Source organism: Hemibagrus wyckioides, linkage group LG28 (genome assembly GCF_019097595.1).
Source record: "Hemibagrus wyckioides isolate EC202008001 linkage group LG28, SWU_Hwy_1.0, whole genome shotgun sequence".
Classification (NCBI taxonomy): domain Eukaryota; kingdom Metazoa; phylum Chordata; class Actinopteri; order Siluriformes; family Bagridae; genus Hemibagrus; species Hemibagrus wyckioides.
The window spans coordinates 6,452,180-6,465,704 of NC_080737.1; the positions used below are offsets into that span (position 1 = coordinate 6,452,180).

The 13,525-nt window shown below is 40.7% G+C and overlaps 1 protein-coding gene and 1 pseudogene across 2 annotated transcripts; both read right to left on the reverse strand.

The window, feature by feature from the left end:
* Window positions 1–853: 853 nt before the first annotated feature.
* On the reverse strand, window positions 854–2,907 carry LOC131348206 (cytochrome P450 2J2-like; annotated as a pseudogene).
* Window positions 2,908–7,310: 4,403 nt separating this feature from the next.
* On the reverse strand, window positions 7,311–12,940 carry LOC131348200 (cytochrome P450 2D3-like). Of its 2 annotated transcripts, XM_058382927.1 has the most exons (10): window positions 12,796–12,940; window positions 12,516–12,714; window positions 12,271–12,433; window positions 11,893–12,045; window positions 11,393–11,553; window positions 11,134–11,307; window positions 10,619–10,754; window positions 10,336–10,523; window positions 7,707–7,848; window positions 7,311–7,592 (listed from the first exon to the last, which is right to left on the reverse strand). In XM_058382927.1, the coding sequence occupies exons 2-10, from the start codon at window positions 12,675–12,677 to the stop codon at window positions 7,396–7,398; spliced, it is 1,476 nt and encodes a 491-aa protein (XP_058238910.1). In that variant the 5' UTR covers window positions 12,678–12,714; window positions 12,796–12,940; the 3' UTR covers window positions 7,311–7,395. The 2 variants fall into 2 exon arrangements, with proteins under 2 accessions (XP_058238910.1, XP_058238911.1); XM_058382928.1 differs by lacking the exons at window positions 7,311–7,592; window positions 7,707–7,848 and adding an exon at window positions 8,669–8,781.
* Between the last annotated feature and the right edge of the window lie 585 nt (window positions 12,941–13,525).

A 13,525-nucleotide genomic window follows, 5' to 3' on the forward strand; every position in this document is an offset into this window, starting at 1 on the left:
GCATTATTTTGGATTTGGACATTTTCTGTAACTGAGCACCACCAGTGGTTGTATGAATAATGTGCATTTGAAGAAACCTGTCTTATTATTTCTCCTTCCCAGTGATAAAGGATTTCTCAGCCACAGATGGCTTTATCGTCATCAGGATTCACACTGGTGATGATTGAACTTTTAAGAGAGGAAAGAAGAGCAGGTCTCTAATGTATGAAGAGATTTAAGTCAAGGAGCCAGAAAAGAGAAAACACAGCCAAGGGTTGCTTTTTTATTGCTGTTTAAAAGAAAACCGTATGGGATATATTAGGCAGCAAGTGAACATTTTGTCCTCAAAGTCGATGTGTTAGAAGCAGGAAAAATGGACAAGTTTAAGGATTTGAGCGAGTTTGACAAAGGGCCAGATTGTTATGGCTAGATGACTGGATCAGAGCATCTCCAAAACTGCAGCTCTTGTGGGGTGTTCCTGGTCTGCAGTGGTCAGTATCTATCAAAAGTGGTCCAAGGAAGGAACAATGGTGAATCGGCGACAGGGTCATGGGCATTGATGTACGTGGGGAGCGAAGGCTGGCCCGTGTGGTCTGATCCAACAGACGAGCTACTGTTGCTCAAATTGCTGAAGAAGTGAATGCTGGTTCTGATAGAAAGGTGTCAGAATACACAATGCATCACAGTTGTTGCGTATGAGGCTGCATAGCTGCAGACCAGTCAGGGTGCCCATGCTGACCCCTGTGCACCGCCGAAAGCGCCAACAATGGGCACGCATGAGGGCTATTTTGGCACCAAAAGGGAACCAACACAATATTAGGCAGGTGGTCAGGTTATACCTGATTGGTGTAGGTGTGAATGCATGGAAACGAAATGAAATCCATACCTTTGGGATGCTGTAGCCCATCAATTCAATATCTCTTGTGGTACAGTGGATCACACTGAGATGGATGGTTTTAGTGATGCAAATGCATCACGAGCTGCATCTCGCCAAAAGTGGACCCATCAACTCCCTGTGGACAACATAACATATACGTTTAAGGACAGAGTGATCTGGAGTTCCAACACTCTCAGTAAGTTTTAGAAATTATACCTGTAGACAGTAGGAACCAATTGAATGGTCATGCAAAACGGTTTTCTAATCTTTATTTTGCCTTCTATATTATCCCAAATGATGTATCCCACTCGATTTGCTTAACATTAGCTCATAGCTTCATAGGTGGTTCATATCAGTGGTGTAAGATCTAAGTGAAGCTATAACCTCCTTCCTAATCTCTATCCTGGTGGTACCACCTACCAAATAAACAAATGCTGACAGGGTGGAAACAGCAATTACATAACAGTTCATGCCAGTTCATACATCCAAACAAAAATGTCACACACACAAACACACCTTATCGATCTCGTCCAAATAGCAGTCAACAAAATCTCGTGGCTGTCCGGGTACTCTTGTCGTTTTGTGCTTGTTTATCATATCTGCTGCCTTTTGCTTTAATATCTTCACAATTGTAAAAGCTCTCTTAAATGGAAGGGGTAGATATCTTACCACTGGAAGTGTATTATAAATCTGTAAGGAAATAAAAAATATGTTTCATATGGTACAAACTTTCCATATATGATAGTGATGGTGACGATGATGATGTTTTACCATTCCCCAAGGTCCATTGCTGATCTTTGAGATTTCTGTGAACATCTGGACATACTCTTTTAAGGGTTTTATCCTCATAGTTATAACGAGTGCTGATCAAAGCCAGGTAGATGATATTTGATGCTGCATCATGGAACAGAGTCTGAGGATTCATGGTGCTGCCTGTTCAAAGAAAGTGACATTACTCAACAAACAACATATTCTTATTATTCTTAATTTCACATTTTACTGATATTTGTTCAGGCACAGCTAATTTTAGTTGCTGAAAACTAGCAGATCTTCTATCATATGTGTTGTGCACTGGGCAAACCTGTCACATGGAGCATCAACCAAAAAACTATCATTATACTGACCGTCAGTAAAGCTAGCAAGATATTAGATATCAAACTGCCTCCTTACCTTAGCTTTCTTTCCTGGCAAGCCATGGTCAAGGGAAGAAATCAAGCCACACAAATGAAATCAACTAACAATTTGAAAATACTGACCATAATGATAACTATTAACAACCATGTGCTCGATTTCCCCCAGAATCCTGGCCTCCATAGACTGTTTGCCCATGCCGAAGTTCCTCAGTGTCATGAGGTCAAAGCACCGAAGTTCCTTCCATCCAGGACCATAATCAGCCATAACAATACCTGTTATATATACTTACTTAATTATTTGTACTTTCATTAACACACAGTGATGTCAATAACCAGAAATTCGACAAGGTATCTTCATTTTATATCCATGAATATCTGTGATATGAATTACAGCTGCCATGACTATCAGAGCTGCTGTGAATTTAGTAGCACTGTTATGCAAAGTATTTAGTCAAAGTATAATGACCAGTGAGGCTGTAATTATTTAAATAAACGTCACCTTTCTTTTCTGTGAAATGGCTGACCAGCAGGTTTTCTGGACGTCCAGAAAAGTCAGCAGATTTGGTCACCAAAGCTTCTTTTATTGCCTTTAAGCCAGTAAGGATAACAGCTGGCCTCGTCCTGAATGCAGGCTATAAATGTTCCCATAGCGCTCAGCAAACTAAAGAGTGACACAGTCACAAAATTATATCTAGAAAAGAACACAAGTATGTATTCTGAGACAAGGCAACATGGCACAATACCCTCTCAAAATCTTTCAGAGGATTTTTGATGTTAGGGATGGGGATGGGTTCTGGTCCAGGAGGGAAGTTCTTAGGCCTCTGGATCCTGATGAAGAGGAAGAAAAGGCAGACGCAAAACACAGCCAAAATCCAGGAGCCCAGCATGACTGACCGTCACTCTGCTTCTGTTTGCTCTTTCCTGCTGGTGGACAATCTTGTAATCAGTACACTGATTAAAGTCCTTTTATCACTCAGGAAAACCACCAGGGCAGCTTGCCAAGGCAAGTTGTAGTTCTCTCCCCTCATCATTGTGGAAGTGTCTTATTTGAGGGACAACAAGGTCCAAAAACTATATGGGACTATATGCCCAAAGGTTTGTGAACCCTGGCTAACACACCGATATGTGGTTCCTCCCAACATGTTTCCCCTATGCACAAAGAAAGGTCCATAAAGAGTGGAAGACCTCAAGTGGCCTGTAAAAGTATCTAAAGCAGGGGATATCCAAAGCCTGGGGTCAGCAACAGAGAAGCCCTTTCCTTTGAGCTCAAAATGAAGAACTGCTAGGAGAGATTGGTTAGCAGACCTCTGAGTAAAATAGCAGTAAAGATGACCAGAGAATGGGTTCCAGACCACTGAGGTTGAGTGTTTTAAATTCTACTCTTTTCCTGGTTCCAGGCAAAAACCTAGCCACTGCGTTCTGGAGGAGTTGTTGTTGGGAAAAAACTGATTGTGAGACTCCCATATTGAGAGAGTTACTGTAGTGTTAAAAGGAATACAAGAATAATTTGCAAATTCCATGTAGCTAAAAGAAAGGTTTTCTGTTTAGGAATCGATTTGAGCTGAAAAAAAGCATAAAAGAGTTTAATTGGTGTTGAAGCTTGTCAAAGTTTTCTTAATGGGTTCTGATTTGGGACTGTACTATTACAGTTGCTCTCAAAATGGCCAATGGAGTCATTGAGGACAATGGAAGGACATACTGAGGTTCGGAAAAATGGAATCTAAAGGTACAACAAATCACTGAGGAGTGGAACCCTGGACTCCAACCCTATGCTAGAGGAGATCGAGAAAAAATTCATGAAGTAGTGTTCTAATTTCAAGAAGAACCAAAACAACACTATGCCCTGTATTAACTGTTAAAAGTATTAGCATGTTTGCATATTTTTTACTTCGGTTAATGGTTACCCACAATGCAATTCTACCTGCTGATAGTGGTTGAACGTGGCACAGAAATACTCTTGGCTGGATCGGATGGATCACTAACAGAAGAACTTGAATGACCTCTTGTGACTTTTGTTCCAGAGACAAACACTCTAATAACTGAATAACCTGATTATATAACATTTTGTTACACCATACAGCATACCAAAGGGCCACAAACATCCTCCTTTTCTATATGAATGCAAAAGCTTTGATTGCATTTTGAATTTTTCTAGTCTGTGCTACCCAAGTGCTGGACCTGCAAAACCAGCTGCGCACACTGCTGCCTCTACGCTTGAACATCACCCTGCGGTAAATCCAGGAATTCTTGCAAAAGCAAGAACAATACACAAGTACCTCGGCCTCAAGTAAACACCAGATGAGCCATACCAATAATGATTACACCCTAGATTTTATTTTAGACTTGGTCCAAAATATCCATATATCAGCCCTTTTTATACATGACACAAATAGCCTTTTTTATTAGGCTTATATTACATTTTACCGGTCATAGTTTCATTACAGAGAATATTTTTCCTTCTCAAGGCTATATGAACCAACAGAACATTACATCCTGTAATATTGTCCACCTATTAATCCATTTTAAAAAGCAAGAGAGACTAATACCTTTGGTTAATTTTCTTTGTGATTCATATATTAAGCCGGTGCTTAATATATGTTGAAATCGTTGATTAAATATTATTATAACAGTTTTCTATAGTCATGATCCAGAACATATTGCATTTTATTACAGCTCAGTTCTTAGCTCAATTTCAAAGAAACAAAGCTATTCATGTTTTTATTTGTAATCCACACAAATTATACAGATGATCCAGATCTCCAGATATTGAACACCTTAGTACATGTTTTAGGGGTACGAAGGGTCTTTTTATGCTCGAGTCCACACCCAGGATGGTTTCTGTGTGCCTTTATTTCACAAAACAATTCCTTCATAGCCACTGATTGTTCAAACTTGTTCTTAGTGTTGCTTTAGTTCATGCATTAAATGTTTCTTTGTAATATTGAAGATCTTTTGTCTATGTAGCAAAAATACATTCCTCAGAGTGTATGACCTCAGTGTGCATCGAGCTGGTAACAATCATTGATGTTTATGCAGCAAACCTAATAAGCAAAACATGGAATTTTTAAAATCTTTTTTATTGAGCCTTTCATTTTCCTCTGGTTCTAAAAAGAGCTTCATGTGTATGCTGCATGATCTTGTATGTACCAAATTTTACTGACTTACTGACTATTATTCATTATTTGATGATGATGATTGGATTATATTTATGGATTTGTTTTTAATGAATATACATAATACTGAATAAAATTTTATGTCACTTTGGGGAGGTTTGTTCTTGATTTGCATTCCAGTGATGGTTTCAGAAAGGGAATGAAGGTAGAAGCTGGTTTCTGTGCTTTCAGAAATCTAGACTAAATCTTTTTTCCTCATAAATGCCAGTGTTTTTCTTTTATTGCATACGATTTTCACAATTTACACTAAACTTTCCTTTGAGACCTCTTTTTTCCCCCAGAATATGACGAGATGACAGAGCAGTGGCTCAACATCTGGATAAGTGGTGAGGTAGAAGAAAGCTATAAGGAGGTTGTTGGATGTGGTTTCAGTCCCAGCATACTACAGATCCAGCAAATACATTACAATCTGCATCTCAGCAAAAAAGGAGCCATCACAGATGAGCGAGTTTGGTATGGAGGAACTTCACAGAGTCCTGAGCTTAACCCAACAGACAATATTTGGGATGAATTAGAGCAGAGACTGCTAGCCAGGCCTTTTTGTCCAGCATCTGTGTCTGACCAGTGGAATGGTCAAAAATTTAGGTCAGGCTCTGTGAAGTTCCTCCACACCAAACTCACTCATCCATGTCTTCATGGTGGAACAGGAAGCGGCCATCCCCAAACTGTTCCCACAACGTTGGGAGCATGAAATTGTCCAAAATGTCTTGGTATAAAGCTGAAGCATTAAGAGTTCCTTTCACTGGAACTAAGGGGCCGAGCCTAACCCCTGAAAAACAACACCTGACTTCAATGATTTGGAGGGGTGTCCCAAGACTTTTGGCAATATAGTGTACTTCCTTTGAGACACATGAAGCCAGCTAGATGTATCTAATTGGAGTGTTGTTTGTGTTGTGTAAGACACAAGGTAAAGCTCTGTCTGCCCTCTTCCACATACATGAGCTCATGGATTCCTATGATTGGCTACTGCTGCTATGATTGGTAGTAAGAAAGAGAGAGACAAAGAAAGTGTGCCCCTCCCAACCAGAAAGCATCATTTAGGAGCCTGTTTTAAATCAAGAACAGAAGACATGAGCAATGCCAAGGGCACACAGTAGACAACAACTTAAGTGCATCCATAAATGTGAAAAAGGAAACAATCTGATGTGAAACCACATGTCAAAATAAAGTCGAACAAGAAACACAATAGCACTATTGTAGGACAAATCATTCATCAAAACACTAGTTCAAGGAACATCATTAAAACAATTACAAAAACATGTAAAACGTCATTGGACAGAAAAAGGCAAGACTTATTTAGATCCGGTTTCAGGCCTACAAGTCAGCATCGTAAGATCACCCTTTAATGCCTTTTAAGGCCAAAGCTGAGAATATGCAATATGAAGGAAAGCAGCATAACTGGGCCATGCAAACCCGACAGGATGAGGCACAAGCAGATACAGAACAAATTTACACAGTAATTACACAACAGTTCATGCAAGTTCATACAGCTCCACAAACACACACACCTTATCAGTGTCATCCAGATAATAGTCAGGAAAGTGTCCTTGTACTCTTCTTGTGTAGTTATTTATAATTTCTGCCGCCCTTTGCTCCAATATCTCACATCATTACCTGGACTGCAGGAAAAATAGAACGAAATATGTTGCAAGGTTGCATTAAAAAATATTGCACAAACATACTGTATATGATAGAGATGATATGATATGATCTCTCATGATTCTCCAAGGTGATCTATGAGATTTCTCTGAAGGGTCCTCATAGTCATAATGAGTGCTCATGAAAACTAGGTAGATGATATTTGATGGAACAGAGTGGAAGGATTTGTGGTGCTATTTATTAAGAAAGTGTGTTCAGAGATTTTTCACAGTGTTAGATTAGATTTATGGTTAAACAAACTGGATTATTTTGGATTTGGATATTTTCTGTAACTGAGCACCACCAGTGGTTGTATGAATAATGTGCATTTGAAGAAACCTGTCTTATTATTTCTCCTTCCCAGTGATAAAGGATTTCTCAGCCACAGATGGCTTTATCGTCATCAGGATTCACACTGGTGATGATTGAACTTTTGAGAGAGAAAAGAAGAGCAGGTCTCTAATGTATGAAGAGATTTAAGTCAAGGAGCCAGCAAAGAGAAAACACAGCCAAGGGTTGCTTTTTTATTGCTGTTTAAAAGAAAACCGTACAGTAAATTTCATACTGTCATCAGACTAATGATATATGACTAATTCTATATTTCTTTAGCTGCCTGTCTCAGCTTGATCAACATCTTGTAGGGTTTGGGGGTAATTGTGATTCCATATACAGGAGTGAAGTCTGGTGCTCCTTCATCCTCAGGCCAAATGAACTGGAAGCGACGCAACAGGATGACCAAGACTAGGAAGAGTTCCATACGAGCCAGACCTTCACCAAGACATATGCGAGGACCTTCACAAACACACACATCCATAATAAAAGTCACATTTGTTGAAACTTGGTGTAGGTAGTATTATGTTATTTATGTATGATAACGAATTGTCAAAAGCTGAAGTGTACACTCACCAGCAGAAAAGGGCAGAAAGGCATCAGGCTTCTCAAACTGCCCCTGTTCATTTAGGAAGTTTAATGGGTTAAATTCATGAGGAAACTTCCACTGGCCTTCTTCACTCAGCGCCGAGGCGAGGTTGGGGATGACGAGAGTGCCCTAGAATGAGGATCATCCATAACAAACACAGTAAAAATACACAGATCAGGCATAACATTATGAGCAGTCACAGGTGACGTGAATAACATTGATTGTATCCTCATCATGGCACCTGTTAGTGGGTGGGATATATTAGGCAGCAAGTGAACATTTTGTCCTCAAAGTTGGTGTGTTAGAAGCAGGAAAAATGGGCAAGTAAGGATTTGAGCGAGTTTGACGAAGGGCCAGATTGTGATGTCTAGACCACTGGATCAGAACATCTCCAAAACTGCAGCTCTTGTGGGGTGTTCCCGGTCTGCAGTGGTCAGAATCTATCAAAAGTGGGTCAAGGAAGGACCAGTGGTGAATCGGCAACATGGGCATTGATGTATGTGGGGAGCGAAGGCTGGCCCGTGTGATCCGATCCAACAGAAGAGCTACTGTTGCTCAGTTTGCTGAAGAAGTTAATGCTGGTTCTGATAGAAAGGTGTCAGAATATACAGTGCATCACAGTTTGTTGCGTATGGAGCTGCATAGCTGCAGACCAGTCAGGGTACTGTCGGAGAAAAATAACATACCCAGCTTTGAATTATATACCTAGCTTTAAAAGTAGCTTAAAAAAATAATGTACTCAATGCTCTAAGCTCTGACTTAGCAATATTCTGCCTAAAAGTAGTGTGTATCTATCAGGAATCATTTAGCCATTGATTAAGTAGTTGGCTTTGATTAACACAAGTCTATAATAATCAGGTATAACCTTTATGACAATCATAGTCTTTATAATAATCATGCAGAATTATTAATAGTAGCATGCTAGCGTAATAACCACACTCAGACTGGGAATAGAAAAGAGAAGTTTATTGGAACATTAGGAGTTACAGCTCAGTCAGCCAGCCTATCCAGTGGGATCAGTGGAACCGGAAGGTCAGTCATAGAAGACGGGATCTCAGGTTCCTGAGGAGAAGTTGGAGAGTAATCAGTGGGAGAAATTGGAGGCGAATAGACAGGAGAAGATTGGGGAATATCGTGAATACTGTAAGGCAAAGGCGCAAATCCAGGAGAACGTTGGGGAACGTCAGGGGAACTAGGAGGTGAAGAAGAGTCAGAGGAAGAATCATCAGAGGAGATCTCAACAGGGAAGTCCTCAGTTTGGACGCCTTGAGAGGTGGTGCATATCCAATGCCAGTAGAAGGTCTGAGTAGACTGATCACAGGTTGTGGGGTGAAATTGGGTGCTCTGATCAAGACAGATGGTATCTCTCACGATGTGGTGAGCGAGGTGAGGAGACTCAGGAATAGAGGATTCAGATAGGTGTTCCAGGAAACCAGTAAGTTCAATGGCCAGGCAGGACAGCTGATACTGGCGGTAGCGTCGCAGAGCACTCCTGGGACCTCTCCGGAAGATAGCGCGGCGGGCTGACTGAGCTAGAAGGAAGAATGGGAAATGGGAAGAGATGAGTGAAGTGCATATTGCGTGACTATGTAATCAACAAGAGAGAGCATGCACTAAGGCAAGAGGAAAACAGTGTGGGGAGTAGGCCAGGTTACTGTGACATGACAGTGGTAGGCGGCTAGGGGAGACAATAGCATTGGAATACCAGTAACCAACAGCGATGAAAAGAGGGAAGGATATGAAGCAGCATAATTGCAAGGCTTATTTTAAAAATAAAAATAAAACTTAGATCAAGCAGGCAGAGAAAAGTCATAATGACATAGAGGAAGAGATCAGGATACTTACACATTGTTGTGGAGGGCAACGTCCGAGGTCAGGATGATCCGAGGAAGCAACTTGGGAGGTGGCGGTCAAATGAAGTCGATGAGGAAGTGGCGCTTATAAGTAAGCGCTATTTTTTTCTAAAAACTGTTGATTTAGCCTAAAAATAAGGGGAACTGGAGAGGAGGAAAATTGATGTCATCGAGGGGAGGATGGTATTAATTTAGGGGCGGTATCGGGACAAATACGAAAATAATGGGAACTAGTAGAACGTATGTAAGGAAGGAGGGATTAAAGTAGACATACACTGAATATAATGGGAAATTGCTGGAAATATTTAAATTAGAGAAAAGGAGGCACCATGGGGCACCTGGGGTATAAGTAGAGGGGAATTTTTCGGGATTTTCAGACCAGCTGCTCTCTTCAGAAATGCATGTTGTTGACTGCATGGCTGAATAAAGAAACCTGCTTCTTCTCATCTGCTGACTGAGATCTCCTTTATTTTGGCTAAGTTTTATAGTTTGTTGAGTTCATTGGGCAAGATTATGGAAAGCTAAGAGAAATAGACACAATCTAAAATTCCACCCTGTGATATGTCCACTCGGAGGGGGCTCTGAGTTCCGACAGTACCCATGCTGACCCCTGTGCACCGCCGAAAGCGCCAACAATGGGCACGTGAGCATCAGGGCTATTTTGGCAGCAAAAGGGGGACCAACATAATATTAGGCAGGTGGTCATAATGTTATACCTGAACGGTGTAGGTGTGAATGCATGGAAACGAAATGAAATCCATACCTCTGGGATGCTGTAGCCCATCAATTCAGTATCTCTTGTGGTACAGTGGAACACGCTGAGAGGGACAGTTTTGGCGATGCGCTGAGACTCGTGAATCACTGCCTGGGTGTATGGCATGTCGTGTCTGTCTTCAAAAGATGCATGATCTTTTCCAGCTAGAACCTCATCAATCTCCTGCTGGCATTTCTCTAGAAGCAAAACCAAATGTCACCACAAACACCTTTCTCTTATTTATAATCTTTCTAGAATGTTTCAAGCCAGAAGACAGTGCAGTGGTTCAGACCTTGAACATCTGGATGAGTGGTGAGGTATAGGAAAGCTGTAAGTAGAGTGTTGGATGTGGTATCAGTCCCAGCAAAGTGCAGATCTAGCAAATGCATCACGAGCTGCATCTCACTAAAAGGGGAGTCATCAACTCCCTGTGGACAACATAACATACGTTTAAGGACAGAATGATCTGGAGTTCCAACACTCTCAGTAAGTTTTAGAAATTATACCTGTAGACAGCAGGAACCAAATGAATGGTCATGCAAAAAGTTTTTCTAATCTTTATTTTTGCTTTCTATATTATCCCAAATGATGTATCCCACTCAATTTGCTTAACATTAGCTCATAGCTTCGTAGGTGGTTCATATCAGTGGTGTAAGATCTAAGTGAAGCTATAACCTCCTTCCTAATCTCTATCCTGGTGGTACCACCTACCAAATAAACAAATGCTGACAGGGTGGAAACAGCAATTACATAACAGTTCATGCCAGTTCATACATCCAAACAAAAATGTCACACACACAAACACACCTTATCGATCTCGTCCAAATAGCAGTCAACAAAATCTCGTGGCTGTCCGGGTACTCTTGTCGTTTTGTGCTTGTTTATCATATCTGCTGACTTTTGCTTTAATATCTTCATAATTGTAAAAGCTCTCTTAAATGGAAGGGGTAGATATCTTACCACAGGAAGTGTATCATAAATCTGTAAAGAAAATAAAAAATATGTTTCATATGGTACAAACTTTCCATATATGATAGAGATGATGACGATGATGATGATGTTTTACCATTCCCCAAGGTCCATTGCTGATCTTTGAGATTTCTGTGAACATCTGGACATACTCTTTAAGGGTTTTATCCTCATAGTTATAACGAGTGCTCGTCAAAACCAGGTAGATGATATTTGATGCTGCGTCATGGAACAGAGTCTGAGGATTCATGGTGCTGCCTGTTCAAAGAAAGTGACATTACTCAACAAACAACATATTCTTATTATTCTTAATTTCACATTTTACTGATATTTGTTCAGGCACAGCTAATTTTAGTTGCCAAAAACTGGCAGATCTTCTATCATATGTGTGGTGCACTGGGAAAACCTGTCACATGGATCATCAACCAAAAAACTATCATTATACTGACCGTCAGTAAAGCTAGCAAGATATTAGATATCAAACTGCCTCCTTACCTTAGCTTTCTTTCCTGGCAAGCCATGGTCAAGAGAAGAAATCAAGCCAAACAAATGAAATCAACTGAAAATTCAAAAATACTGACCATAATGAAAACTAACCAACACTTTTTTCCAGTCGTGCAACCATGTGCTCAATTTCACCCAGAATCCTGGCCTCCATAGACTGTTTGCCCATGCCGAAGTTCCTCAGAGTCATGAGGTCAAAGCGCCGAAGTTCCTTCCATCCAGGACCATAATCAGCCATAATAATACCTGTTATATATATTTACTTAATTAGTTGTACTTTCATTAACTCACATAATGTCTATAACCAAAAAATGGACAAGGTATCTTCCTTTTATATCAACATATATCTGTGATATGAATTACAGCTGCCATGACTATCAGAGCTGCGGTGAATTTAGTAGCACTGTTATGCAAAGTATTTAGTCAAAGTATAATGACCAGTGGGGCTGTAATTATTTAAATAGACGTCACCTTTCTTTTCCGTGAAATGGCTGACCAGCAGGTTTTCTGGACGTCCAGAAAAGTCAGCAGATTTGGTCACCAAAGCTTCTTTTATTGCCTTTAAGCCAGTAAGGACAACGGCTGGCCTCGTCCCGATATACAGGCTGTAAACGTTCCCATAGCGCTCAGCAAACTAAAGAGTGAAGCAGTCACAAATTTATATCTAGAATAGAACACAAGTATGTATTCTGAGACAAGACAACATGGCACAATACCCTCTCAAAATCTTTCAGAGGATTTTTGATGTTCAGCTGAAACAGGTTCCCGAATATAGGGATGGGTTCTGGTCCAGGAGGGAAGTTCTTAGACCTCTGGATCCTGATGAAGAGGAAGAAAAGGCAGACGCAAAACACAGCCAAAATCCAGGAGCCCAGCATGACTGACCGTCACTCTGCTTCTGTTTGCTCTTTCCTGCTGGTAGAAAATCTTGTAATCAGTACACTGATTAAAGTCCTTTTATCACCCAGGGTTAACAAATCTACCAGGGCAGCTTACCAAGGCTTACAGTTGCAGTTCTGTCCCCTCATCTTCGTGGAACTGTGTTATTTGAGGGATAACAAGGATCAAAAACTAAGGACTATATGCCCAAAAGTTTGTGAACCCTGGCTAACACACCAATATGTGGTTCCTCCCTAAAGGGTTCCCTTATGCACAAAGTAAGGTCCATAAAGAGTGAAAGACCTTGAGTGGCCTGTAAACGTGTCTAAAGCAGGGGATATCCAAAGCCTGGGGTCAGCAACAGAGAAGCCCTTTCCTTTGAGCTGGAAATGAAGAACTGCTAGGAGAGATTGATTAGCAGACCTTTGAGTAGAACAGCAGTAAAGATGATTATAGAATTGTTCGAGACCACAGAGGTTGAGTGTTTTAAATTCTACTCTTTTCCTGGATGCAGGTAAAAACCTAGCCACAGTGTTCTGGAGTTGTTGTTGTTGTTGTTGGGAAAAAACTGACTGTGAGACTCCCATATTGAGAGAGTTATTGTAGTGTTAAAAGGAATACAAGAATAATTTGCAAATTTCATGTAGATAAAAAGTTACTCAGAGAGGTCAAATCTTCATGGCCTGTATGCTCAGTGAGCTGCAATTTTCCCGAGTTGCTCAACTGCTCCCAAGACAAACTCCAGGCCTGCAGATCAAACCTGAGCTCCTCTGAAGTCTACTGGATCAAGCCGATTGAGAAGGACTGTGAGCCAGCAGAGGAGCAGCAGTTCTCCAGCAGTAGCTAT

Bases quoted from the DNA above. Each gene is read 5' to 3' on its own strand.
- LOC131348200 (XM_058382927.1), bottom strand. From the start codon at position 12,677: ATGCTGGGCTCCTGGATTTTGGCTGTGTTTTGCGTCTGCCTTTTCTTC. The intron at 11,554-11,892 runs GTTAGTTTTCAT...TTCTTTGAACAG, and splicing joins ACGACTGGAAAAAAGTGTTG to GCAGCACCATGAATCCTCAG. The intron at 10,524-10,618 runs GTCTGAACCACT...TTTTGCTTCTAG, and splicing joins CACTCATCCAGATGTTCAAG to AGAAATGCCAGCAGGAGATT.